This window comes from Cordyceps militaris, assembly GCF_000225605.1.
Source record: "Cordyceps militaris CM01 unplaced genomic scaffold CCM_S00003, whole genome shotgun sequence".
NCBI lineage: Eukaryota > Fungi > Ascomycota > Sordariomycetes > Hypocreales > Cordycipitaceae > Cordyceps > Cordyceps militaris.
In genome coordinates, this window is record NW_006271971.1 from 1,316,722 (window position 1) to 1,341,736 (window position 25,015).

The 25,015-nt window shown below is 54.3% G+C and overlaps 11 protein-coding genes across 11 annotated transcripts; 6 read left to right on the top strand and 5 right to left on the bottom strand.

Annotated features, from left to right (window-relative positions):
- Positions 1 to 624: 624 nt before the first annotated feature.
- CCM_04025 (uncharacterized protein) lies at positions 625 to 1,356 on the top strand (the record flags this gene model as incomplete). Its single annotated transcript, XM_006669173.1, has 4 exons — positions 625 to 648; positions 700 to 737; positions 813 to 882; positions 1,081 to 1,356. The coding sequence occupies 4 exons, from the start codon at positions 625 to 627 to the stop codon at positions 1,354 to 1,356; spliced, it is 408 nt and encodes a 135-aa protein (XP_006669236.1).
- Positions 1,357 to 1,998: 642 nt separating this feature from the next.
- On the top strand, positions 1,999 to 2,379 carry CCM_04026 (uncharacterized protein; the record flags this gene model as incomplete). Its single annotated transcript, XM_006669174.1, has 3 exons — positions 1,999 to 2,025; positions 2,149 to 2,254; positions 2,309 to 2,379. The coding sequence occupies 3 exons, from the start codon at positions 1,999 to 2,001 to the stop codon at positions 2,377 to 2,379; spliced, it is 204 nt and encodes a 67-aa protein (XP_006669237.1).
- Positions 2,380 to 2,642: 263 nt separating this feature from the next.
- On the bottom strand, positions 2,643 to 2,919 carry CCM_04027 (uncharacterized protein; the record flags this gene model as incomplete). Its single annotated transcript, XM_006669175.1, has 2 exons — positions 2,643 to 2,798; positions 2,857 to 2,919. 2 exons carry the CDS (start codon positions 2,917 to 2,919, stop codon positions 2,643 to 2,645), a joined length of 219 nt encoding a protein of 72 aa, XP_006669238.1.
- A 63-nt stretch (positions 2,920 to 2,982) lies between these two features.
- Positions 2,983 to 3,357, top strand: CCM_04028 (uncharacterized protein; the record flags this gene model as incomplete). Its single annotated transcript, XM_006669176.1, has 3 exons — positions 2,983 to 3,031; positions 3,115 to 3,221; positions 3,268 to 3,357. The coding sequence occupies 3 exons, from the start codon at positions 2,983 to 2,985 to the stop codon at positions 3,355 to 3,357; spliced, it is 246 nt and encodes an 81-aa protein (XP_006669239.1).
- A 646-nt stretch (positions 3,358 to 4,003) lies between these two features.
- On the bottom strand, positions 4,004 to 4,884 carry CCM_04029 (import inner membrane translocase subunit tim-21; the record flags this gene model as incomplete). Its single annotated transcript, XM_006669177.1, has 3 exons — positions 4,004 to 4,195; positions 4,245 to 4,299; positions 4,355 to 4,884. The coding sequence occupies 3 exons, from the start codon at positions 4,882 to 4,884 to the stop codon at positions 4,004 to 4,006; spliced, it is 777 nt and encodes a 258-aa protein (XP_006669240.1).
- A 449-nt stretch (positions 4,885 to 5,333) lies between these two features.
- Positions 5,334 to 6,886, top strand: CCM_04030 (GTPase-activating protein; the record flags this gene model as incomplete). The annotated part of the gene is made up of 3 exons (XM_006669178.1): positions 5,334 to 5,405; positions 5,474 to 6,482; positions 6,549 to 6,886. The coding sequence occupies 3 exons, from the start codon at positions 5,334 to 5,336 to the stop codon at positions 6,884 to 6,886; spliced, it is 1,419 nt and encodes a 472-aa protein (XP_006669241.1).
- Positions 6,887 to 7,770: 884 nt separating this feature from the next.
- Positions 7,771 to 9,193, bottom strand: CCM_04031 (oxidoreductase, 2-nitropropane dioxygenase family, putative; the record flags this gene model as incomplete). Its single annotated transcript, XM_006669179.1, has 3 exons — positions 7,771 to 8,635; positions 8,836 to 9,097; positions 9,181 to 9,193. The coding sequence occupies 3 exons, from the start codon at positions 9,191 to 9,193 to the stop codon at positions 7,771 to 7,773; spliced, it is 1,140 nt and encodes a 379-aa protein (XP_006669242.1).
- Positions 9,194 to 10,725: 1,532 nt separating this feature from the next.
- CCM_04032 (folic acid synthesis protein) lies at positions 10,726 to 12,506 on the top strand (the record flags this gene model as incomplete). The annotated part of the gene is made up of 3 exons (XM_006669180.1): positions 10,726 to 11,124; positions 11,264 to 11,472; positions 11,537 to 12,506. 3 exons carry the CDS (start codon positions 10,726 to 10,728, stop codon positions 12,504 to 12,506), a joined length of 1,578 nt encoding a protein of 525 aa, XP_006669243.1.
- A 2,034-nt stretch (positions 12,507 to 14,540) lies between these two features.
- CCM_04033 (uncharacterized protein) lies at positions 14,541 to 16,396 on the bottom strand (the record flags this gene model as incomplete). The annotated part of the gene is made up of 6 exons (XM_006669181.1): positions 14,541 to 14,878; positions 14,916 to 14,992; positions 15,091 to 15,344; positions 15,387 to 15,485; positions 15,858 to 16,002; positions 16,314 to 16,396. The coding sequence occupies 6 exons, from the start codon at positions 16,394 to 16,396 to the stop codon at positions 14,541 to 14,543; spliced, it is 996 nt and encodes a 331-aa protein (XP_006669244.1).
- A 2,543-nt stretch (positions 16,397 to 18,939) lies between these two features.
- CCM_04034 (NDT80 / PhoG like DNA-binding family protein) lies at positions 18,940 to 20,538 on the bottom strand (the record flags this gene model as incomplete). Its single annotated transcript, XM_006669182.1, has 1 exon — positions 18,940 to 20,538. The coding sequence occupies one exon, from the start codon at positions 20,536 to 20,538 to the stop codon at positions 18,940 to 18,942; it is 1,599 nt and encodes a 532-aa protein (XP_006669245.1).
- Positions 20,539 to 22,566: 2,028 nt separating this feature from the next.
- Positions 22,567 to 23,895, top strand: CCM_04035 (Protein kinase-like domain; the record flags this gene model as incomplete). Its single annotated transcript, XM_006669183.1, has 2 exons — positions 22,567 to 23,335; positions 23,618 to 23,895. The coding sequence occupies 2 exons, from the start codon at positions 22,567 to 22,569 to the stop codon at positions 23,893 to 23,895; spliced, it is 1,047 nt and encodes a 348-aa protein (XP_006669246.1).
- Between the last annotated feature and the right edge of the window lie 1,120 nt (positions 23,896 to 25,015).

A 25,015-nucleotide genomic window follows, 5' to 3' on the forward strand; every position in this document is an offset into this window, starting at 1 on the left:
GCGCTTACCAGGAGTTGCTAACTAACAGGTAGGTAACTACAGCAAGGCCCCAACGTGTTAGCCGGGCCGTCTTTTTCTTCCTTCTTTCTTTCTTCTTTTTTTTTTGTTACGGGACGAACCCCGCTGTAACTACGCTGGTTTTGCTTGACTCGCAGCCTCGGGCATTCTCGGAGCGCGCGCCACTGTTCTCCTGCTTGATAACGGGCGAAGACAAACTTGTACGGAGAGGTGGTTTTTCTGCGTCATCGTCACACCAGTGGCGAGGGAAAAAAAAAACACAAAAAAAATCTTCATCTGCACGTTTGTTGTTCCCAAGACGCGGGGCAGTGGACAGTACCTGTCCTGCAAACAAAAAGCCAAGAAGAAAAATGGTGTTATAATAGACGATGATGGAGCAATATTGCACACCCCCAAGCCTGAGCAAATAGCGAGGCTGCTCCGCTCGGCGCTGACACTACTGCGTGCTGTGGTGAGAAAAAAGGGAAAAAAGGGCTTTTCGCCTGCCTGATTTATACATATCTTGGGGGTACTAATGCCCAGCCAAGGGAACGCCACTGGGGGCTTTTTGCCTTACCCATTCCCCATTATCCTTGCCAGCGATGGGAGTCGAGGGGGGTTGCAAGCATGGGCATATATATGGATATGTATGTATGTATGTATGGGCATTGAGAACGGATAGGACCGGCGTACGACTTGTAGTTACCAACAAGTGTCAACGAGGCCGCCGAATTCGTGGTGCAAACATGTGGCCAGCCAAGGCACAGGGGCGGCTAGAATCGAACGAGGCCCCTGCAGCAACCGCCGCTATGCAGGGCCAACAGCGCCATTCAACGGGCACCTGTCCTCTCCTCCTCTCCTCCTCTCCTCAACAACGCGCCCGTGGTATGGACAGCTGCTGCTTCTGCATCAAACAAAACAAACTTCTCCTTCCGCATCTTCTGCCCCCCCCCATCTGGCCGAAACGGCAGCTCCGCCCCGACAGAGAGAAAAGAAAAAAAAGGAGCGCGCGCGGCGTATGCATGGCCTGATCTACACCATCCTCCTTGTTTCGTGAATCCCGCTCGATCTTCCGATGCATAGCACTATATCCGCTATACATACATGGACCAGCCCCCCCCCTCCTCTCCACCACCCTCAGGCCAGGCGCGAGGTTGTCTCGAGGCGGTGCGTGTGGCAAGCATCAACAACAACCAGACAAGAAAGGTCAAGACTGCGCTGCCTTTGTGGCGTGACGGGTGCTTACCGCGCTACAGTACATACAACGCTCTCAGAATAGAACAACGCAAAAACCTGATGACGGAGACGACGGCTGAGCTAGTTAGGCTCCGCGTTTCCCGAGTGCGACGCTGCGACTGAGTAGTTGTACCCTTTTCGCTGTCAGGAGATGGGGCGCGCCAGAGTGCCTGTCAAGCAGTGACTTGTACCAGAGGACAAGGTTCAAGGCATCCATCCTGCAGGTACCTACATACCTCTCGTCGTCTTTTCGCCATGTGCCGGCAGAACCCGCTCCGCTCCGTAATACAACCAACGCCGGCCAGCGGCATGTCACCCATGTGTCTACAGCGACCTGCCGTGAGAGAGCAGAAACGATACCTAGAGGGCATCACGTAGCATTCTTGTCTCAACCCAGCTCGACGTTGGTTCGCAAGATGAGCCAAAGCGGCCGTGGCGCACGGAGACCGGCTGGCTTCTGTGAGCGCCGTAGCCCCTCCCCCCCATGCGTCCATCATTTGGCACTGATTTGCCGACAGCCTCATGTAAAGAGTTGGTAGTATAAACGATACCTGAACCATGTCGTCTTGCCCAAGCATCTCGCCAAGCGTCGCTACGCGCTGCTTGAATAACGAGCAAGTTGACGAGTCAAATGGGTATCCAGAGACAGACCGTTTCCGTTCTGACGCCATCCGGGGCCGCCATGGTCCCAAGTCTGAAAGTAACTAGTAACTAAAAGATTCATGCTCCAAAACGGGCCGACGTCGAAAAAGCCAGAATGACGGCATGGGCCCTGCGGATAAAACGCCCCGCGTACGCTGCCCGCGTAGGGCTTTTACCAAAAAGTCCGGGCAGGACTTTGCATCGCCGCTATCTTTGCATCTTTCACCCCGCGCTGCTGCGATGGCGGCTGCAGCTCCTTATCACGCCCCATAGGCCGGCAAACAAGCAACGCTCTACAATGTTTGTGGCAAGTCGTATCAAGCAAGACGCGTTGCCGGCTCACAGGGCGACAAGGTGCAGAGTGGCTCGCGATACAGCAGTGAGAGTAACCTCGTGCGATTTGCCAAGTGTAGAATACTGCGTTAGGCAATAGTTACAAAGACCTTGCGTGTAGTTGGAGCAGAATCGGGCACATCGGTTCTGCTTTCATACTGGTCTGCATAACTAGTTAGAGTTACCAGTAGTCGCGGTTATGTTATGTTGTGTATAAGTGTTTGAGTCATCAATTTCGTAACCTCGGCTCAAATGGCCCCCACTTCGATTCTGGTCTTCCCCCGCGGGGTATTTCCATGCCTGGACAATTGGTTGTTTTGCGAGCAATTTCTGCGGTCAAGGTCTCATTCCAGGGTGAGTAGATTGGGAACGCGCCACGCGGCCGTGCCAGCTGCCTGCTGTCAGATTAAAACAAAGTTTTCCTCTACAGTAGCCTACCCGCCGGTGTGTCCCCAAAGGGGAACAAGGCGTCCTCGAGGTGGAGAGACCGTGCTCGGCCGTTGGCCGTGGCCCGAAGAGGCTGTTGGTGGTGCAGAGCCTATCAGGCAATAGCCGAGGCACAACGAAATGAGGCTCAACAAGCCAAAATCCTGCAAAGCAATCGCGTTTCGGCTATCGCGACGCTCCTGACAGGGGTTCTTTACCCACTGGCCCTTGACCCCAGCTGCCCAGCAAAAGCCCGGCCGCCATATCCGCAATCCCTGGTGCCATTGATTCGTTTTTCGGCGCGTGGCGGGATCGTATCTTCTGCCGATGTGCTGAATCCCTGACGCAATGGCCAGTCTTCACATGCTTTTGTGCCTCTCGCAACTTCCATTCTCCAGTATCTTCTCCTCCAGTCTCCTCACCAAATCCCAGTCAAGCTTGGTCCCTGTCTCCCCGCTCTCCAAATCTCCCCCAGGCCAGCATTAAAAGGGCCTATGAGCAGAGCCTCATCTTCCGCGTGCAACCTCGACTCTAATCACACACCCTCCGACGGTCTCCGTCGCCTTGAACCCATCCCGTCCGAAAAGGTACTTGCTCGTATGCCGCCACAAGTATTCGAGTTTCCGATAATAGTGCAGATACTCTTCTGGGGCGTGGGAAACTCTAGCGCCGTCGTACAGGACTGGATTCGCCTCAAATCGAACTGCCCTGGAGCTCCCATGAATATTGCATGTGATCCAAGTGTGCATATGTATCTCCAAGCATGGAGCTGAGAGTTCTGTTTACGAAGCTTGTCATGGCGGCAAATCAACAGAGTCGACAGAGTCGCCTCCAACTCCTAATTCGAGACCAGATTGAACCGCACGTTCCAGCCTCAGGCAGGACTGCAACTTGACTGACACCAGCCTGTCTCTTTCCAGCGTTCTCGAATCTAGGGCCTTGCACGGGATTTGGCGGCTCCTTGATTGGCAGCTCACATCCCAATTACAACAAGAAAGCACCCGGCTTCTTTCTTCCTCAGCAACACATGCCATTCTGTCCAGTCAGTCTACCACCTCGCCTTATTTTCACTCGTTTCTGAGGGTCGATTGTTCCTTAAGGAAGTGATGATATGGAAGCCGAAGTTTTGCATCCGTAACAAAATCAACAGATGTAAGGCATCATGCTAACACGGAATCCTGATTCAAGAAATGCCTCCTCACCTGCATGCTGACCGTTTGGTGCTCCCCTTTCGACCCCAATATGCCCATTTGTCAAAACGCTGTCCTTGCTCATGATGCTCGAAATAGTATACAATTTGTACAGGGGAATTTGTCATCAGCGGCATGGATAAGACTGAGTCCCGCGAGACAGCTTCCCATATGCTGCCTCAATCCCATTTGACCCCAAACAGGGTGAATGACTTCTTTCCAGAATCGGATCGTTTCGCATCGGAATTCTCCAGATAGATTCGCCCATGACCTTTGACATCGACAAACAGGTACTTGTATTCGTAATCGGAGTGTCCGAGAGGCTTGACCATATGGACTTGCGCTACACCCTGGTTGCGAGGTCCTTCAACCTGTGGCATGGTTAGATATGACCCGTCTAGACGACGAAATGGCACGTACGTGAAAGTGTAAGAGCAGGTGGTGAACTCCCTGCTTATCCACGCGCTCCGACGACCTGCAAAGGCGCATTAGTACACATGGCTTGACGATATTGGATCCATTCAAAATACGCTAGAGGTCGCGCGCGCTGCCACTTGTTGTTCGTCTCTTCTCCATGAGCGAGAATCTTCTTTGCTTCGCCGAAAAGCTCCAGACATCGCTCGTCCTTTTTGATCTTGTCAATGGCTCGGTTGAACTGGACCGTTTTGCTGTTTGGCGAGAAGACGTCCGTCCACAAAAGGTATCCGACTCCTCCCTGCAACAGATCATTGGAATTAGTTTGGAAACATGCGCAGGAAAATGCGCTATTCGCATTGTATAGGGTACTGACAGTGAGCACGAGACCAACGAGGACAAGTCCAACGTTGAAGCTCTGCTGCGTGGCGCGAGCCGCCTTCTCTGGGACCGAAAGCTCGGTCCAGGGGACATAGCCGTCGTCATTAAATGGTGTCACGCCTCGTCTCTTTGGCCCTAGGGGCGTCGGTCCTTGTGTATTTTGCGTCGCATACGATCGAGCGATTGTCCAGGTGCGCAAGCTGTTGTTGGTACTGAGAAAGCTCGTCGCGGGGCGCAGGGCCGCAAGGGAGGTGACGGGTTTCATGACGTCGAAATTCGCGCGTACATGTCCTCAAATACAATGAGAACAGCCTAGAATCATAGGATGAGGTAGCTACAATTGCTACTGAATGCTGGGAACTTGCACTTTTGTAGCTTCCATTGAGGCATCGCTCAACCAAGTTCTAGACCATGGGAGGCTCACCGCCCTCGGCAGAGCCATAATGTGGGGGCGAGGGCCCAATTTCATCCAATGACGTTGGGCGATTTCCCTTCATGCCACTTCACCACAATAGTCCGCCCGCCCTGACCTCCCTGACCTCCCTCCGAGTCTCCTTATTCCGTATTGGCCGTACTCTACGAGCAACCAACACATAATCTTGATCGCTGCCTGTCTATTTCACGTAATATAGCCTTCTGAGTATACACCCGCCGGCCCAGAATACCGAGCATTGCCTATTTCACCCGGTTCACCCCTTCTACCCGCTCGACAAGATGAGTGGCCTCGCGACGAAACAGCAGTCGCACAAGATCTTTGAGAAGCTCAAGTCGAAGCTGCCTAACAAGGTTTGTAGCGCGCCTCTTGGAAGAGACTGATGCGGCGGCCGAAGCTAACAAATCGTGTTTGCGACCAGACCTGCTTTGACTGTGGGCAAAACAACCCCACCTGGACTTCTGTCCCCTTTGGCATTTACCTGTGTCTCGACTGCTCTTCGAACCACCGCAATCTCGGCGTCCACATCTCTTTTGTCCGCTCTACAAACCTCGATCAATGGCAATGGGAACAGCTGCGAATGATGAAGGTTGGCGGCAACGAGTCGGCTGCCAAGTTCTTCCGCGCCAACGGCGGCACTGCAGCCCTCAACAGCAAGGACCCTAAAACCAAATACCAGTCCAATGCCGCCACTAAATACAAGGATGAACTGAAGCGACGTGCCGCCAAGGATGCGCAGGCGTACCCCGAGGAGGTTGTCATTACGGATGGTGCCGATGATGGCTCTGCGACACCGGCCGGCGAGCCAGACGACGACTTCTTCTCGTCGTGGGACAAGCCGGCCATCAAGCGCCCTACGCCCCCAATCTCGCGTACGGCCACACCGCCTGTTGTTGGCCGCACACCGTCTCCTTTCATCAATGCCGGCCAGGATGGCTCACGATCCGCGTCGCCCCTAGCTAAGGCTGATGGCGCCGCTGACCCCCGGCCCGCTACTAGTCGCACGTCGTCTGCAGCTTTGAGAAAGACGACTACGACAGGCGCCGCCCGCAAGACGAACGTGCTTGGTGCGAAGAAGACGACGAAGCTTGGAGCCAAGAAGGTAACTGGCGACGTCATTGACTTTGATGAGGCGGAGAAGCTGGCCAAGGAGGAGGCCGATCGAATCGCCAAGCTGGGATACGATCCCGATGCGGAGGCAGAGCAGGCTCCTGCCAACTCCGGCTCTGCTGCCACCATTATTTCGCCCACTCCCGTCAGCCCCGCGCAGGGCGGCTCATCACATACTCGGCAGAAGTCGAACGTCGAGGTGGAAGTCGCTCGACTCGGTTTTGGCCAGATTGGCGGCGGCTCCAAGGCTGCAGCTGCCAAGGACACAAAGAAGAATACTGGCGGTTTTGGCTCCGTCGGTCCCGTCAAAGCCTCTACTGGTAGGTTTACGCTGGGAGACTGCATTCACGTGATGATGGCTGTCGGCTAACATGTTTCCTTCCTAGATGACTCTGACAACTACGCCCGTAGCAAATTCGGCACGCAGAAGGGCATCTCGTCGGACGAATATTTTGGCAAGGGAGCATACGACCCCAACTCGCAAGCCGAGGCCAAGGGGCGCCTCCAAGGGTTCGAGGGCGCGACGTCCATTTCCTCCAACGCCTACTTTGGTCGCCCCGAGGACGAGCCCGAGGACGAGTACGGGGATCTGGAGTCGGCCGCCAAGGACTTTGTGCGCAAGTTCGGCATCACGGCCAGCGACGACCTGGAGAACCTGGGCAACCTGGTTGGCGAGGGTGCCACCCGCCTACAAGGTGCCATCCGTCAGTACCTTGGCAACTAAATTCATCGCGACGGCCACAAAAGAAAGACACGAAGATGAGTATAGAAGGTTATTCCAACGGTGGGGAGCATACGCGCGCCCATTCTTATTAGCGAAAAAGCTGGGGGAGGCTTTAGAGGAGCCGGGGCTGACGGGGCGAGTTTGATATACGCGCAACGGCAGCAGTTCGTTTCTTTTTTGTTTTTAATTTTCGCAACACTTTTTCTTTGTAGTGATTCATGTTTGTTTGATCCGCTTTGTCGGGGGTGGAACAGGGTAAAAATACGACGGCGAATCACAAAAAGTGGGAATGAAACGAGGGGACGGAATGAATAAAAAAAAACATGAAAATTAGCCCATGATGATGGCTACCATTTGTGATTCGAGGTGATTCCAGATGATTAGCCGGTGTGGTCAAGTTACAGGTTACGCGCACCGAGGCGATGTTCTGGTATTCGTGATAGGCAGGGTTCGGAGATTCGCCTGCCCTCCTCTCGGCATCTTTTTGGTGGCCCTGGTCAAAAGAGAAAAAGTGTGGGGAAGACGTGTCGCGCTCTTCGGCAACTCGAGTTCTTTGGCAGAGCTGTCATCACATGTCAGCGCCACGCTGCAAGGAGCCATGTAGCCCATCAGCTCGTCACACAGACACATCAGGGGACGTCACAGGACACATCAGGAATGCGTCTGTCTGACATTTTTGTACAGTCTTTTTTCCAATTTTTTTTTTGGATTCGTTATTCAGATGCTTTCTAATCTACAGGATATATGACAAAAGGAAAATAAATAATAAAAAAACACCCAGGAATGGTGCAGGGCTGTGCGCCCGACACTGGCCGAGAGTCCGTCTCATCATAGATGCTTCACACATGCCTTTTTGTTTCTTCATCTTTTCTTGTAAAAGTCATTTACAGCTTGGCAATCATCTTGTTGCCGCGCTGCATCCAGGCGACAGCATCGTTGACAAACTCGTCAATGACAGCGCGAGCCGACTTTTGCTCCGTGACAACAGCGGCGCACTTGCCCATGAGCAGAGGGCGGAAAGCGTCAATGGGGTCGTTGTCCTCGTCAATGGCGAGAGCCTCAATGCCAATCTTCTTGGCGGCCTCGCCCATCTTCGTCGGGTCGCCCGAGTCGAGGACGTCCATGAACTTGTCGAGGTCGGCCTCGTAGGGAATGGTACCCTTGGCGGCGAGCTCCTTCATCTCCTGCTGGCGCTCCGTCTCCCAGTTGTTGATGTACGGGTTGTTGTGTACGCGCATGGGACGGCCGGTGAAGATGATGGTGCGGATGTTGTCGTCGTGGGTGGCGTTCTTGACAGCCTCCTTGTGCACCTTGGGGGCGCCGGCCTCGTCCGTCAGGATGAAGCGGGTGCCGACCCAGACACCGGTAGCGCCCATCATGAGAGAGGCGGCGAGCAGCTGGCCGTTGTGAATACCGCCAGCAGCAATGACCTGGATGGGGCCGCCGGTGAGGGGGGACTTGCCAGCCTTGGCCGCCTCGACGACAGCGGGAATGAGGACAGTGGTGGGGGTGTCGCCGGTGTGGCCGCCACCCTCGCCGCCCTGGGCGCAGATGATGTCGACACCAACGTCGATGCACTTCTTGACGTGCTTGACGTGGCCAATCATGTTCATGTAGAGGATGCCGGCCTTGTGCAGGCGCTCGACGACATGCTTGGGGGGGACACCGACGGCGGAGACGAAGAGCTTGGCACCGGACTCGATGATGATGTCGACGAGCTCGTCGAGCTTGCCCTTGGTGTAGTCGACGCTGCGCAGAGAGAGTACATGTTAGCAAATGCTGGCCTTGGGAAATACCCCGAAAATAATACGGCTCCTATGCCGTGCGCATGCCGCTGACCATGGCGCTGTCAGATGTTTGCGCATGTGACAGGGCGGCTGACTAGCGTGGGCGCTGTGACAGAGAGACGGGCAATTTTTTTCTTGGTTGCGGCGCGCGCGTTTGCTTACTTGGTCTTACGGGCGCTACCGCCAACCTGGGGGAGAAGCAGGTCGACACCGAAGGGAGCGTTCTTGTCGTCGAGGTACTCCTTGAGCTCGGTGATTTGCTCCTTAAGCATCTCGGGGGTGTAGCCGACACCACCAATAACACCGAGACCACCGGCGTTGGTGACGGCGGCAGCCAGCTTGGGGCCGGCAGCGACGTTCATGCCGGCCAGCAGGATGGGGTGCTTGATCTTGAAAAGATCGGTGATGGGAGTGCGGATCTGCTCTGCATCGCGACAAGAGGACTGGTTAGTGATTGATGGAGAGACTCGGCAGCCGAGGTAGCGCGGGATGGAGGAGCCGACGTACGAGGAGAGGCCATTATGACGGTTGTGTGATGTGTGGTATGTAGGGAGAAGAAGAGAGGGAAAGCGACGACGACGAGGGTGTCAGTTTGCCTTGAGAGGAGAGAATACAGATATGAAGACAAAGTTGGATGTAGGAGGAGGAGCAGGAGTGAAGAGAAAGGCGCAGGTGGCAAGTCTAATAACGGATTTCTGGATGCGCGGAGTGTCGCCGGGGAATCAGAATGAGCCGAGGCACGAGCTCGGAAGAGTGGCAGGCACAATCCCCAGGGGAGGATAGTGGGGCCGAATGTGCTGTAGAAACGGTAGAAACGGGCATCAGACCACTAAAATGCCTAAAATGCGCCGAGCTAGCAACTACGGGGGGGCGCTACAGGCATGGAAGCCACTGGAGGATCCCCATAGCTCAATCTGGGGTAAAAGATGCCGAGGGACAGAAAGAAGCACACGGAGTTGCTGGTCTTGATCGCCAGGCAAATGGTAGAGTAATCCGCGGACATTGGAGGCTAACCATGTAACTCATTCATTTTCTTTTCTCAATCGGGCTGCATGATGTGTCTTTTATCTCTTGTCACCCCGCATCTATCTGCTTGCTATAGGCAACCGACTGGTAGCACAGCCAACTGCAAGACATCCCCGCAGGGTCAACGCCGCAATTGTCTTTTACAGTGGTAGAGCGGCTCTCCCCCTCGCAAACGTCCTCCTAGCGGATATAGCCACTGTAACCAAATAACTTTGTGTGGGCTTATTTGCCACTGCCCGGCTATGTCTCTGCCACCCTCCCCGGGCGGCCATGGCGCTGTCACAAGCATTCAATTCGAGCGAATTAGGCCGACAAGGTACCTAGTTAGGCATGTCATTACTGGGCCGTGTTGACTCTACTAGTTACTGATTGATAAACCTTCCTCCCCCGGTTTCCCCAAAATCTCGCACCCGCATCTCGTCTCGCCGACTATGTCCGCTCCGACTTGCCGTATCCGCGAGCCCGATCGTTGCAAATATCTAGACCTTGTCTTAGCTTTGCTGTCGCTTGCCTCTACCAACAGCCGTGACCCGAATCAAGACGGCATTGGCTGTAACCTTGATATGGCCTGTGATAGGCTACCAGCCGCAGCCTTTAGCCGTCTTCATGCTGCGGGCTGGACAACGGTACTTGGATCTGCCACCAAAGCGCACGCACTTTGCAGGTCTAAGGTACCTAATTTGTACATAGTGAGCAGTTAGCGACCAGCCGACCCAAGCTCCACGGCGCGCGCGGTTCTTTACAAAGACACATCTCATCTCCCAGTCTCGGGGAAAACTGAAAATCAAGCGGACGACTTTTCATAAATAATGCCAAGTAGATGTACAACCAAGCTCACTCACACATTCGTTTTGCGACGCTGTAGTCCGCCACCGCGGTAATACAATGGCAACTGCCTCCCGCTGTCGGCGCGCCTGTCAAAAAAATTCCTACTCCGCAGCCGCTGGCCCCTTCAACCACCAGCACAACTGACGATGCACCAATAACGCGCAGCTCGAGACTCATTTCCGTCCCTCGAATCGCATCATGCACGCCCGGCTCGCCGCTGGGGCGCTCGCCCGCGCTTCCCGGCACTCCGCGCACCGCGCCGCCTGTGCCAGCGTTGCTCGAACCATCTGCACCACTTCCCGCGTGCTTCCGTCAACCACGGCATGTGCTCGTCATACTTTGGACAAGGCTCATCTTCCGGGAGCCGGCAGAATCAGCCGTCGATCATACGCGGGCTGCGGCTGTCGAGGCGCCAAGCGTACCACGACAGCCTACATTGCCCTCGGCGGCAACTTGGGCGACCGCGTCGCCGAGATTGAGCGCGCCTGCAATGAAATGGACAAGCGAGGGATCAACGTCACTCGCACGAGTAGCCTCTGGGAGACGGAACCAATGTACGTCAAGGACCAAGACCGCTTTCTCAATGGAGTCTGTGAGGTATGTGCAATCAGGTCACTTGAGATTCGATGGATGCATCCTATCTTGACCAACCCCGACCTGGCGGAACCACTCATGAGAGACGAGATACTTTCATGTCTGAATGAAACTCTATATGCTAATCCGTCACTGCATGCAGGTCGAAACTGAACTAGAGCCAATGGCTCTGCTTGATGAGCTCCAGTCGATAGAAAGGGACCTGGGTCGTCGCAAACTCATCGACAAGGGCCCACGAAACATTGACCTCGATATTCTGCTCTACGGTAATGAGAGGATATCCAACGAAAGATTGACCGTACCTCATATTGGCATTCCCGAACGTGAATTCGTACTCCGACCACTTTCCGAGTTGGTTTCCCCCTCCCCTTCAACTCCAACCTGAGCCCATGCTAACCACCTTGCTCTCCTCCAGACTCATCCCCTCCAAGTCCATTGACCCATCCAAGCCGTGGAAGCTCGTACAGGACTACCTCAATGATCTACCCGGCAGCGAGCCCTTGTTCTGCGTCACGCGGCTCTCGGCCCACGCGGCACCGCTCACGCCGCTCACGCCAACCCGCGCCTCACGCATCATGGCCATCCTCAACGTCACCCCCGATTCCTTCTCTGACGGCGGCCGGCATGCGGCGGCCGACCTGTCCAGCACTGTACTCGACATGGTCCGCGGTGGTGCCACCATCATCGACGTCGGCGGCCAGTCTACCGCGCCGGGCCGGCCCGAGATCGAGGCCGATGAAGAGGCCGCGCGCGTGCTACCTGCTGTCGCGCTCATCCGGAGCATGCCCGCTTGCCAGGCCGTGTCAGTCAGCGTTGACACGTACCGCGCCAGCGTCGCCGCGCAGGCCATTGCGCTCGGCGCTGATATCATCAATGACGTGTCCGCTGGCGCGCTCGATGCCGACATGCTGCCCACCGTCGGCCGCCTCGGCGCAACTATTTGTCTGATGCACATGCGCGGTACCCCGCGGACCATGGCGCAGCTCACCGACTACTTCAGCGAGGGCGGCGTCGTGCCCGCTGTCGCCACCGCGTTGCTGGCCCGCGTCGCCGCCGCCGAAGCCGCGGGCATCCGCCGCTGGCGCATCATGCTCGACCCGGGCCTCGGCTTCGCCAAGACGACAACACACAACCTCACGCTGCTCCGGCGCCTCGACGAGCTGCGCGCATGGCCCGGTCTCGAAGGCCTGCCGTGGCTCGTCGGTGCCAGCCGCAAGGCGTTTGTCGGACAGGCCACCGGTGTCGCGGACCCCGCGGGGCGGACCTGGGGCACCGCCGCCGCCGTCGCCGCCGCCGTCCAAGGCGGGGCAGACGTGTTGCGCGTCCATGACGTCGAGCAGATGGCGGCCGTTGCCGCCATGTCAGATGCCATTTGGAGAGTCTAGGCCTTTTCACAAGTTGACAAGAGGGGGGGGCGTATTGCCGCCGACGCCGCTTGGGAGCGCGCACCGCCGCACGAGTGTCTGCGTATGGAACTGCTCGCGAATTGTGGCGTCGTAGTGTATGGCGGACAAAGCCTTAGTGTTGCTGGCGCATGGCGCATGGCGTCTCGGCAGGCAGGAAGCCATTTCGCCCCGGACGGACCGCGGTGGGAGAGAGCCAAGGCAGGGCCAGAGGTTAGTGCGGCGTCTATGGGGGTCACGCCGTGTCAAGTCATTTCATGTACCTTTATTCACGAGGTACCTAGGGGGACCAGTTTATTCATCTCCCATGAGCGGTTTCTCTCTCGCTCTCTGTGTGTGTGTGTGTGTGCGTACGTGTGTGGTGGTGGGAGTGGAATGTCCTGCGGTGTCCGCGCCTCCCTTCATTTCGGCGCCGGCAGGGGATTTCTTTTTCTTCCTTGGGTGTTTCACAATGCAGCCTCAAATCTCAGTACTACGTACTGGTATCACGAGATTCGGTTCTCGCAAGCCCGCCAGCTGGGGGAGGGTGTGGACTGGCTGGCTTGACGGTTGTTGGGAACGGCCTCGTCAAGAGAATGGGAGCCGGTGTGTGCAACCTCTGGAGGAGCAAGCCCTGTTTTGTTTTTTCATGCGCGCGTGTGTATGTGTGTGTGTGTGTGTGTGTGTGTGTGTGTGTGTGTGTGTGTGTGTGTCTTCAACACATCGTCGATTGTATCCCGCACATCATCAGACTGATAGAAACGAAAACGAAGAAGAAGTAAAGCTTCATGGTGTGTTACACAGATATCTGGCCTAGCAACCTAGTTCAAAAAGCCTTTGCCCGCGCCCAACGATGTCATCTTTTCTCTCCTTGTTGCCTGCCGGGACGTGGAAAGCCAGCCTCGTCCATTTTCCCCCAGTCAAAGTTGGGAATTATTGTTTCTGGAACCAAGGCGGGGGAGGTGAATCTCCTTCCTTGCACCATCTCTTTATTTCGAGAGCCTATCGACAGACGTCACCATCGCCTACTCTGGACGCCCCTTCATCGGCCAAGGGGAGGGGGGAAGCCTTTTACACGCACACCCTTTGGCCATCAGGAGTACTACAATGTACCTTTTTTCACTCTTTGTCTTTCTCGTCTCGCTCTCTCTGAAAATTCCCTCGTCGTTTCGCTCCCGCCTCTCCCGGAGCGGGGAGCCGGCATCTGCCGAAGAGGGGGGGGACAATATGTTGTTTTAGACTTGCCCGCCCGTCCGTCACCGATACTCTCTCTTGCTCTCTCTTTGAGCAAGTACACACAGAGCAAAAAGGGAAACGAGAACGTACAAACGTGCCCATTATTGGCGTCGTGTCGCTCTTTGATGAAAATCGCAAGGGTCCCCGCCTGTCTCCCGAGTGGTGGGCCCCCGGTCGACGAGAAGAACAGGCAATGATTGATGATCTGGAGCTGATGCCTGCATGTCTGGGCGAATCAGACGTCGTTTGCCGATCACCGGTGAAGGCCTGCAGGATGTGGCTTGACCAGGATGTTTTGGGGTGGGCTTGAGTCTTTGTGTGTGTGTTGTGTGGCTGGGACCGGTTGCATGCGTCCAAGGCACGGTACAGTACGGCTATCATGGTTTGAGATGCCCTGACTTGAACTCTTTTGATTATACGCGTGCATGGGAAAAGGTCTCGGGACATGTTTTTTTTTTCCCTGATGAGATGGGGGTTCTGGAACATGGGGCTGAAGGCCTAGGTCGCTCTTCCTCGTCTCCCAACTTGTATTGGAGCTTGGCCCTCTCGTACTTTGTTCCTTGGTAGGCACAACAAAAAGGTGCGGCAGTAGTTCCGCTCCCCCCCGGCGGGAGGGGTGGGAGGAGCGTGGCGCGCAACGACATGATGATCCCTCTCTTCTTCAGCAGAAGGACTCTTTTGCTCAGGAACGGCGAACCATTGAAACGGACCACCCAGGGCCGGGGCAGAGAGGAGGAGGGGGGGGAGGGTTTGCTCCCAACCCAATTTAACTCTTGAATCTCATCTCATCATTCTTATGAGTTATGTCAAAGCACACACATGGCCCGGTGAAGGAAGGGGCAGCGGCCCTCTGACGCTAGGGCTGGGTTTGGCTCCGGCCGTGTAACACGGGCAACACGTGGAAGGGCGCAAAGTCCCCTTGTTTTTGGGATCGGCAGCTTTTTCTTCTTGCCTTGGACTTGTTTCTTGCCTTTTGCTTGGCGTTGGAAACCTTGACCCCGGCGGCACAGGGCAGTCAGTGGGGAAGACGTCAGTATTCAGTATTCCCGTTGGGACGGACGCCCGCGCCGGCCGACTTGTACGGAGTAGACTAGTTACAAAGTATTGTCGTGTTGTTGTTGCCAGGCAAGCTTGATGGACTGACGGGACAGACTGACGATTGTCCCACTCACTCACACGCCTTATCCATGTTGAGCCCAATCAGACGGGCGCGAGGTAGTTTTGCATCTGCAAGAGACCGCAATAGGAAGCCACTAATACGGAGTATGCAGACTTTTTTCTTCTTGTTCCATTTTGGAAAAGGAAAAGAGAAAAAAGAAAAAAAAAACCCCTTCTTTCGTCTGGCGCGCACCCTCCTCCCCTTGCTGTTGTTGCTTGCTTGCTTCTAGGAGAGCTGAAAACTCCATGGGTTGCGGGCGCAACACAGCACCGCTCTTTGGGAAAGAAATGCAGCCAGCCGGGGCGGCGGCGGCGACACAAAGCCTTCTTTTTGGGAGTTGCAACGATGACCCTCGGGCTTGATCCGAATCTTGAACACAAGACCCAGGCGGAGCCGAGCATGATGCCATCTAGATTGAAGGGGGCTTGCTTCCTTCTTCCTTGCTCCTAGGAAGAAGGCGTGCGTGAAAATGGGCAACACACACTCACACGCTCTCTCACAGCCTGACTGACTGACTCACTGACCACCTCAACCTGCTGCCAGCGCATTCTCAGGGCGGCCGAGGAGCGAAACAGTCGTGTGTGCCTCTCTCATGACGGCAGATGACAATGCTGTGCGACCATGGGAACCAAGATTTTCGACGCAGTCGGCCTCTGTGCTTGGCCGAACCGCATCATATTATACTGGGCTGCTGCTCCGGAGAGGCGCGGCAAGGCTGATGATGCTGCATTCCTTGTCATCAAGAAAAGAAAATATAAAAAAAAAATGTCCCGCGACCCCCGGTTCCTCGAACAAGAGAGACAGACAGCAAAGAGGGGAGGACGAAGAGGACGAAGAGACGAAGAGGACGAAGGAGGGTGTAGCTGAGGCATCTCTTACTCGACAGAGACGCTTGCCACCGGTATTACTCTGTAATTTTTTTAAAAAAGAATTAAATAGTCTTGGGCACACCCTGTTACCAAGATGACCTCATGGCACGTTGCCGGGTGCTCAGAGCCGATGTCGCTCCAGACGAGAGCCGCGATGAGGACGCACGAGATGCCCGATTGGCATGCTGGTACGACAAGCCCTTTGTTGGTCACGCAGACGCACGTCGGAGAATTTCTGGTCAATTAATCAATTTCATCATCCATTCATAAATTAATCAAAAAATGTACTCCGTACTCTGCACTCTGTACAGATGGTACTCCGTACTCTGCACTCTGCACAGATGAGAGAGACTGCATTGCCAGCCTGTCCGTCCGATGGGCCATGTCATCATGTCATAGCTGCTGCCCTCTTCCCCGTCAACCCTCCTTTTTCGTTTCAGCCGCGCAAACAGCCAAGCGAAAAAAATAAAAAGAAAAAAAAAAGAAAAAAAAAAAGAAAAAGAAAAAGCACGAGGGTAATAATAGGAATAATAATAGTAAACGAACAGGTAGGGATAGTCCACACTCCGTACGCCGTACTCCGTAGCGATAGGAGGGGGGGCTTTCTCCGCACGAGACTTTTTCTTCATGGCGTTCCCCGGCATCATCCCTGGTATTAAAGATGAAAGACCAAATCTGGTGTAATGCAGCCATGTTACCCACCACGAGCTCAGGGTTAACTTGTTCCTTTTTACGGATAGACCTTGTCCTACACCCCCAGAGAAGCCCTACTGGTAAACCCTCTCTCTCCCTCTAAAAAAAGACTCAAGGAACCGTTTGTTTGTGTCATGCGACAGGTCACGTCGGAAGCCTGGCCCCGGCCCTCCCGCCCGAGAGCCATCTGGGGTTCGATGCTCGCGCTTTGACGGATCGTGAGAGAGAGAGAGAGAGTCGAGAGAAGGAGGCTCTATTCTTCGGGACCACACACCCCCCCTCCCCCCAAATCCCCGGTCCCTGGCGCGTGTGTCGCGGCGCGCGGCGGCGGCGGCGGCGGCGCGCTGGCTCGGAATAGACAAGGCAAAGAAGGACACCGCACCACGCACCACAAGCAGTCCAAGGTCATGCAAGATGCAGCAGGCTGGGCGTGCCAAAATGCCAGGGGGAGGAGAGGGGGAGATGGAGATGGAGGGGGAGGTCGTTATTTAGTATGAATAGGCGGGGCAGAGACTGAGAGAGAGAGAGATGAGAGGGAGAGCAGAGGGGGGCGTGTATCTTACGCCCTAGGGCTTTGTTCTCGAAACAAGTGCATTTGATTGCCCAAAAACCCAACTAGACTGTGTCAGAAAGAGCGTCTTTTTTTTGTTTGATTCTCTTTGTCCCCTTGAACCCATGGCTTGGGAGAAGGGCGGTAGACGACAGCCAAGACGCCGATCAGACCAGGATAGCAAGCCTTGGGAAAAGCCCGGACGGTGACCAGGCGCGCGGCATACGAATCGACTCCCATGATGTACGTCTCTCTGCATCCGCACCGAGGGGGGGGGGAACATTTCTGGAGCGAGGGAAACAAGTCTCGGGCCCTTGCTGCTTCCCTCCGGATCAGCCTACACCGACAAGGAAGCGGTAGCTTGCCGAAAGATGGGTTGCTGCTTGATGCAGAGGCATCCATGGCTTACAGAAGAAGGTTTCCCCGCCCGCCGGGCGCAAAATAGGTTTGGACTCGAGACAAGATATATATATATATCAAATATCCATGAATTGTGTATGAGCATATGGATGGACATGTATGTACCCCCCCTTGTAAACCGGTCAGTCAGCGCTGCAACGCACGTCAGAAGCGCAAAACCCGGCAAAACCCCCCTCCCGCCTCCCCTGCCTGCTTTGCTCAGGGCCTGCTTTTGCTCAGGACCGACTTATTTAGCTCGCTGCTGGTCATTGCTACACCGAGCCACACAGCAGCAGACGGTGGATACGGGCGAGTCTTTTTTCTCTAGTTCTTTTCTTTCAGAGACAAATCACGGTCAAGTTGAACTTGATACTGATAACCCTTGTATGTTTGTTGAAAAAAAAAAAAGAAAAAAGAAAAGAGAGGGTTGGCCCGAGCCGGGGCGTACATATCTGGTGTCTCGTCAATATGCCCGCCACCACCACCCACCGACCACCCTGCAAGGAATGGCGATTTCTCGTTGCACATATCTTGTGCGACAAACAAAGGCCCCCCCCCCCTCCCCTGTGCATAAAACCATGTATACGAATAATAATACGGGGTAATAAACATCAAATAAGGACTAAATTCTTTTGGAAGCATGGGTGTCGAGAGGGGGTTCTTTTCTGGGGTCGGCCAGAGATGAACGGGAATTATTCGCGTTGCAGGGGAACCCGGCCGGCATGGGAAAAATTACGAGTTAGGTTGCAAAGTAGGCAGGCAACATAAAATATCAAGGGCATTCAAGGTCCGGCGTCTTTCTTTTTTTAAAAGCAAACAGATGTAGTATTCAAAAGGTGCAGGAACTCCCGGTATATAATGGTATCGGCCATCCAAAGCTAAACGAGAAACGAGAAAAAAAAAACAGTGCGAACCCTAGCTAGCAAAAAGGAACTCACAAATAATAATAATAATAAGACCCAAAAAAGCCAGACGGCAGGCTTTTTTGTGTGTGTAAAGAGATCCGACAACCCGGAAAACGCCAAGGGGCTGTCCAATCTGGCCCCTTTGTGCCCGTTTTAGACCTGGTATAATGCCCGCACTAACCACACCACTTCACTTTCTGCCCGGGGCTTTGCAGCCTTGTCGGTCGAAAATGGTAACTCAAACAAGCAACAGCTGGGAGGGGGGGGGAGATTGAACCCTTACCCCGTTGCAAAAAAGACAAGGAGAGGAATGAAAAGAAAAAGAAGAAAAAGAAGAAAAATAGAGAGAAGAAAGATAATAAAGAAGAGGAGGGGGAGGGGGGGTTTACCGCAAGTCCTCGAGGGGTAATTTGGACCAACAGCACCTGCCAACGGGTTACTGGTAGTTAGTAGCAAGGTAACAGTCCCAAGGCCATTTCGGAACTCCACAGCTTGTTCCCTCGACAATTCGTGCGTCGCTCCCCCATCGGGCCCACATTTGCGAGGCTCAAAGAAAGTATAGTTTTCTTTTCTTTTCTTTTTTCTTTTCTTTTTCTTTCATTCTTTTTTTTTTTTTAAATTCCCTTTATGAACTCGACATAAAGCCTCCCGCATTCACCATGGGATTCGACATGAGCGGGGGCAAGATGCTGCTGGGAACGCCCGTGGCGGTGCCCGTGTTGCAGCGCGCGTCCATGCCCATTCGAATCTGGGGCTCTGGCCGCGGCAACACGCCACCCATGTCCGGCTCGCCTCTGGGCTTGCCGTAAATGTCCAGCGGGGACACGCCGACCGACTGGTGCTGGCCGTAGAGCGCAGGGTCGCTGTAGGCGCTCTGGCTCGTAAACGCCGACGGGAACACTCGCGAGCCGTGGTCGATCGAGTAGGCCGCCATGTCGCGACGGCCACCACCACTACCACCGCCGCCGCCGCCGCCGTATATGTCGCCGCCGCCGCGGTGGTCGTATCCTGGCGCGCCGTAGCTGCTGGGCTGATGATGCCCGCCGAGCATCGTGCCGTAGTCGTTCCCACCAGTGTAGTGCCCCGGGTGGTGCTGCTGCCCCGGGTGCTGCTGCCCCGGGTGCTGCTGCCCCGGGTGTCCGTGGTGCCCTAGGTGCCCCTGCGACGAGGGTCCAGGGCCACCACCGCCACTACTCCCTGAGCGCCTGCCGCGCTCTTTTTGATAGTGGCCCGGGGATCGGCCACGGACAACGATATCGGCCGACTTTTGCATTGCAATCTTGACCCAGCACGGGTTGGCATCTGCTGATACGTCACCCCACAACTCTATTACCAGCTGGTAGCGCTGTTGACCAGCCCTGCGCTCCCCGTTGTTGGCTGTCGCCATCTTGAACTGGATGCGATCAAAGTTGTGCTCGGTTGCCAGGATTCCATCCGTTGTATGCGATCCATAAATATCAGGCGTTTGACGTGGCTGCCGGTCATGGAAATTGACACCAATGTGGGGTGGTTGTCCCGACAGGTGCCTGCTTTTGGGAGCCAGGCGGATCTTTTTTGGTGGCGTGACGGGTCCCTTGTCACGCTTCGGCGTGTGCTGGAGGAGCACCACCTCTTGATGCTGGTGCTCGGCGACGATGGCTGAGATGCACATGGCAAATCCCTTGACTGGTGCTGGCATCTCCGTGGCTGACATGGGCGTAAAGAACATTGGCGCTCCGGCATAGTATGGCGTCAGCGAGTATGAGACGTTGCATGCCATGTAGTTTCGACGGTAGCAGGTAAAGAATTTGTCTCCCATGAAAAAGTTCTTATGGCACTGCGTCGAAAGGTTCACGTCGATCGGTGGGCCTTGCGGCTCCATGGATGCATTCATGTAGTGGAGGTCGCCGAATTGCTCCGTGACTCCCATGGGCAAATTGAGCTCTTCGCCTGCGCGCGGATTGTACCCCGGGCTGACACTATGCTCCCGTGGTGGTTCCTGCTGCATCGGGTAATTGCTCATTGCCGCCTCGTTGCCGCCGTAAGCCGGTCCAGGGCTCATGACGGTGGTGTGGTAGCTGGAGGACACTGCTCTATGTCGGTTCGTCTCTGCCCTTCTTGAGTGCTGTGGTGTCGATGTGCTGTACCTTTCTCGCGTGCTCATAGGCTGAGACTGCGTATGACGGTAGGGATGGTCTGCTCCAGTGGTGGTGTTTCTGTGCAAGGATGAATTGTCAGAGGGCATCTCCAGGTTGTACCAGCACAGCCATCGCAAAACAAGCAGCCAGTCCGAAAGAATGAGGTGAAAACTGTTCAAGTACTTACTGGCTCGGGACTCTGGGCGTTTCTGCCCACTGAGTCTGGACGATTGGCTGTCCGGCGAAATAGGCACTGTTCCCGGTGTTGATGGAGGTGCTTGGTGGTTGGTATACGTTGATATATGTATCCGATGCTGCTGGGATCTCAAATGTGGGCGCGCTGGTGCTATATCTATTTATACTCGTCAGTCTCACGATCAGGACCACAGTGGCGGGGGCCGTCTGAGCAAGTACAGGGAGGTTCAAGTCACACGAAGAAGTTGTGCAGCGGCACACGAGGCTCTCGTTTCTTCAAGGTGACACGACCCGCATGAGTGCGTGTACAATGATTGGGTGAGTGTGCATAACAGAGCAGAGAGGCGTGCCAGGAAATCGGGAAGCCAATGCCAGAAAGATGCGAACAATGAGATGGGAATAGAGCTCATGGGAGGGTGAAAGGGTATTATAAGCAAAAGAGATATGAAGAGGACTCCATGGTGCGTGTGTGCTGTGGATTGGTCTGGTGCAGGGGGGTAGTACCAGGAGAATGAATAGCCGGACTGGGACACGGGTGTGTTTGTGTCGTGTGTAAGAGAGTATGACGTACAGTGAGAGACAAATAGAACAACGGGAAGGGAGTGCAAAGTCCAAAGGACCGATTGGGCGAATATAAGGAATAAAAGCTTACCTTGGGGTTTCCAGGTACTCGACCTCCCCGCTCACCGGCGCCGGGGTGGAATTGTAATCCTGCTATAAGCCAAGAATGTTAGCCCGTGTAGGAGTGAAAAGGACCATGCTCTCTCTCTATTGTTCGCGAGGCGGGCGCCGCAGTGCGACATCCCGATGGCCCCCTCCTCGTGTGCACTTGGGCCAACGTCGACCATGGCACGCCCCTCCATGAGATTGGCAGGCTGGGAGGGGGGAGGCTCATTGCCGGTGTGTCCAGGCGACCCTGCAGTCGGAGATGCATTAGCAAGTAAGCTCTTTTGCGTGGCCGAAGAGCTCGGAGCAGCAGGGCCAACTGCTAAGGCCGCAAGACACCATACCAGGACCGGTTACCCGCCAAGCTTGAATTGTGGCAGTGCTGCAGCTTGCCTATGATTGGTGGCTTGCGGGACAGTGCATGCCTGTGTATGTGGGGAGTCAAGATGACCAGGGGCGGGGGGGTATCAGAAGAGAAATTATCGAAATACTGTATTCTATGTACAGAGTATACTCCGGACCGCAGAATCGATCAAGGTAGGACAACTAAGTAAGGCAGGCACCGGTGTGCCAGGTAGATGGGGCAAGTAGGCAGGCGAGGTACTAATGATGATGGCAAGGCTGTCATGTCAGTCCCTTAGGCAGGTACATACCTCTATGGAGCACTCTGTAATTCGTAGATTGTATTGTATCGTTCATCATTATCCGTAGGTAGTTGCAGCGACGTCTCTCCGCCCGTCCCACTAAAATATGTCCCCATCGCCCACTAATACCCTTCCACTCACCCTATTATTTTATTCTGATACATGCAGCAGCCGATTGCCCAACTGCCCTGTCCTTTCACCAAACAACCAAACAACCAAACAACGCTTCATTTATTTTAACAGCTACTATAGGCAACTTTACCCACTGTATGCCCAGTAGATAACCACAAAGCCACTATAGCCCCGCGGCCCCCTTTTTATAACCTTCTAACTTATTACCTCCACGGATATAATTCACCTAACTATAGATGTAAATACCTAAAAAAAAAAATTAGGGTTAATAACTATCTATCTTTCCTTCCGATCGGCCGAAACCTGGACCTCGTTGTGCTGATGCAACGTACGATGCGGACTTGGGCATACACTTTGATTCTCATCGCCGAGGACCTTGCAGAATTTGTCGCGACTCGGGTGCATCTGTTGGTGGCGAGATATACGAAGATGTGAGCTTCCATTCTTGCATTTCATGACTTTGGTTGCCTACAGACAATCTAATTGCCACATAATAGTATGACCTCAGCCTCTAAACAACGTATCTGTGACACACAGCTTGTCGATTCCAACAAGCGCAAGTTTCTTGCACACGGTACTTCTGGAATCGTCTACGCTATTGATGAAAACCGCGTCTTGAAGGAGTACTATGATGCCGAACAAGGCACCGAGGAGCATAGGGCTTTGGACCGGCTCGGCTCACACCCCAACATCATTCAATGCTTCGGCGGCGCAAAAGAAAATTCCATCATTCTCGAACGCGGTATTCCCTTGCTCTCACTGAGCGACGCAGCCGACATTTGGATACAAAACCGCGAAGCCTGGATCAAAGACGTTGCAGAAGGGCTGCTTTACATCCATCAAAACAACATAATCCATGGTGATATTGGCTGCGAAAACATGGTCATTGTTGATAAGAGGGTAAAGATAATTGACTTTGAGGGTTGTGGAATGGACGGAAAGGAATCAACTGCGGCATATAAATGGTATAATCGGCGGGGATTGTCTGTTGACGTACAGAGTGGTATTTTTGCGTACGGCTGTGCCGTCTACCAGCTCCTCACAGGCAAACCAACCTTCTCTGAATTGGTCGACCGTGTCGACCGTGACAAAGTTGCGCGGCGTCTTTGGACCGAGGGCAGATTTCCGGACGTTCAGGGTTTGCGCCTGGATAGTGTTATGCTTGGTTGCTGGTCTGGGGAGTTCAACTCAATGGAAGAAGTGATTGCCGCGTTGTTACGGCCCAAGGGGGGCTTGCAGGAAGTAGGGCACTACAGTGGTCGTGCAGGTAAGAATGAAGAGTAATAATATCCTGTATGACTATATCCTTTGATCGGCATGATATACCCTGTGACTTGCTATCGTAGGCACTTTTGTTTGTATAACATGCTGTTCCGATAGCAAGCCTAAATCATGCACCGACGCCATCAGGCACCTCTGTTCCTGTAATCTGGATTTCCACGGATGCTGTACTGCAGACACCACCTGCTCGGCATCGTCCCGCACACCTTCTTCGCTTCTTCTCACTCACAGACCAATGTTACCGCAGCATCCAATGAATAATACTCAGCAATCTGGTACATCTCAGAGCCCAACCCACCACAGTCCATTCCCCGGCACCCCACCCAATGTGGCGCCGCATCGAACAACGTCACCACTGCGCTGCCAACGTCAGTCAACCTTGGTGCGTTGTTGAAACTCAACTGCCTGCTGCGGCCCAACCTGCAAACACATGACCCTGCTCGATCTGGCATCGCATCTCGCCACGACTTTCAACTAACTAGCTCTTTTCCCCTCCCATCAACGAACTTTGCTTGGACCCTTCTGTCGGGCTGTCATGGCATGTAGCCCTGGGATCCGGGCCCATGTACATTCCTCACCATGGAAAATTGGCTGCCGGCGGCCATCAACACTGGTATTTAGCTTTCGGCTCATATTGTGCACAACATCGATGCATCACTTGTCAGGCGCTGCTGTCCTCCCATAGAATAAACTTCGGCTTGCTTCAGATGCATTACGCATTCGACCCCAATGCGGCGCAGAGCTGTGAATCGTCTTTATTTGCTCACAAGGTAGCGATTTCCAACCTTGACTATAGTGTCCATGCTGCGAGTCTTTGTGGACATCTTGGTTTGGGCCAACGCAGATCTGCAACTTCTTTCTTTGAACTTGCAGAGTTAAAGTGGAACCTGCCTATTGGTACACTGAGCGCCCGCCGTTGGACAACAAGAACAAAAATCATCAGTAACTAGTTATTTCCTATGTTCTTTTTGCTGTTATTTTCCTAAGGACACCCTCTCTACAGCTAGCTTCCGAGACCAGGGGTCGCTTGTGAGAAATGAAATATCTAGTCAACTAACTACCTAGGTATAGTTGCCCTCAGCTGCCCACTGCAGTCTGCCGCTCCAGACCCCAATCCGAGCAACCAGCCAGGCTCCCGTCAAAGCACTACTGAAATCCCGTCATGCATTGGCCCGTACACATTATAAGTCTTCCTCGAGGTTGCACATGCACTTAGTCCGCCAGCACCGGACTAGCATGTGGCGGTGCATTCCCAACCACGCTACTACCTACCTACCTAGGTACCTGTTACCTGTGTAGCGCTTCTGTCCGTCTTTCCGTGTGTCTTCTACTGGCGGCCTCCCACACTCACATCACGATGGTCTCACATTGCTGCCGCTCAAGTCACCAGCTAGCTACTGTCAATCGAGCCTTACAAAGTACAACGACTATTCTCCCCAAAGATGATGTCACATTTGCCTCTTAATAAACCCTGCCCTGACTACACTAGCATCCCAACGCTCTCAGTTTCAACGTTCTGTGCACGGATCAATGCCAGCCAACTTTTGTGTTTCGACAGGGGCAGGCCAACACTGGCTCGCAAGCTCGGTCATCACCATCCCACAACGGCGTCCTTTCAGCCCTTCCCAACATTGAGGCGAAGCAATCAAACTATTGCCACATTAGA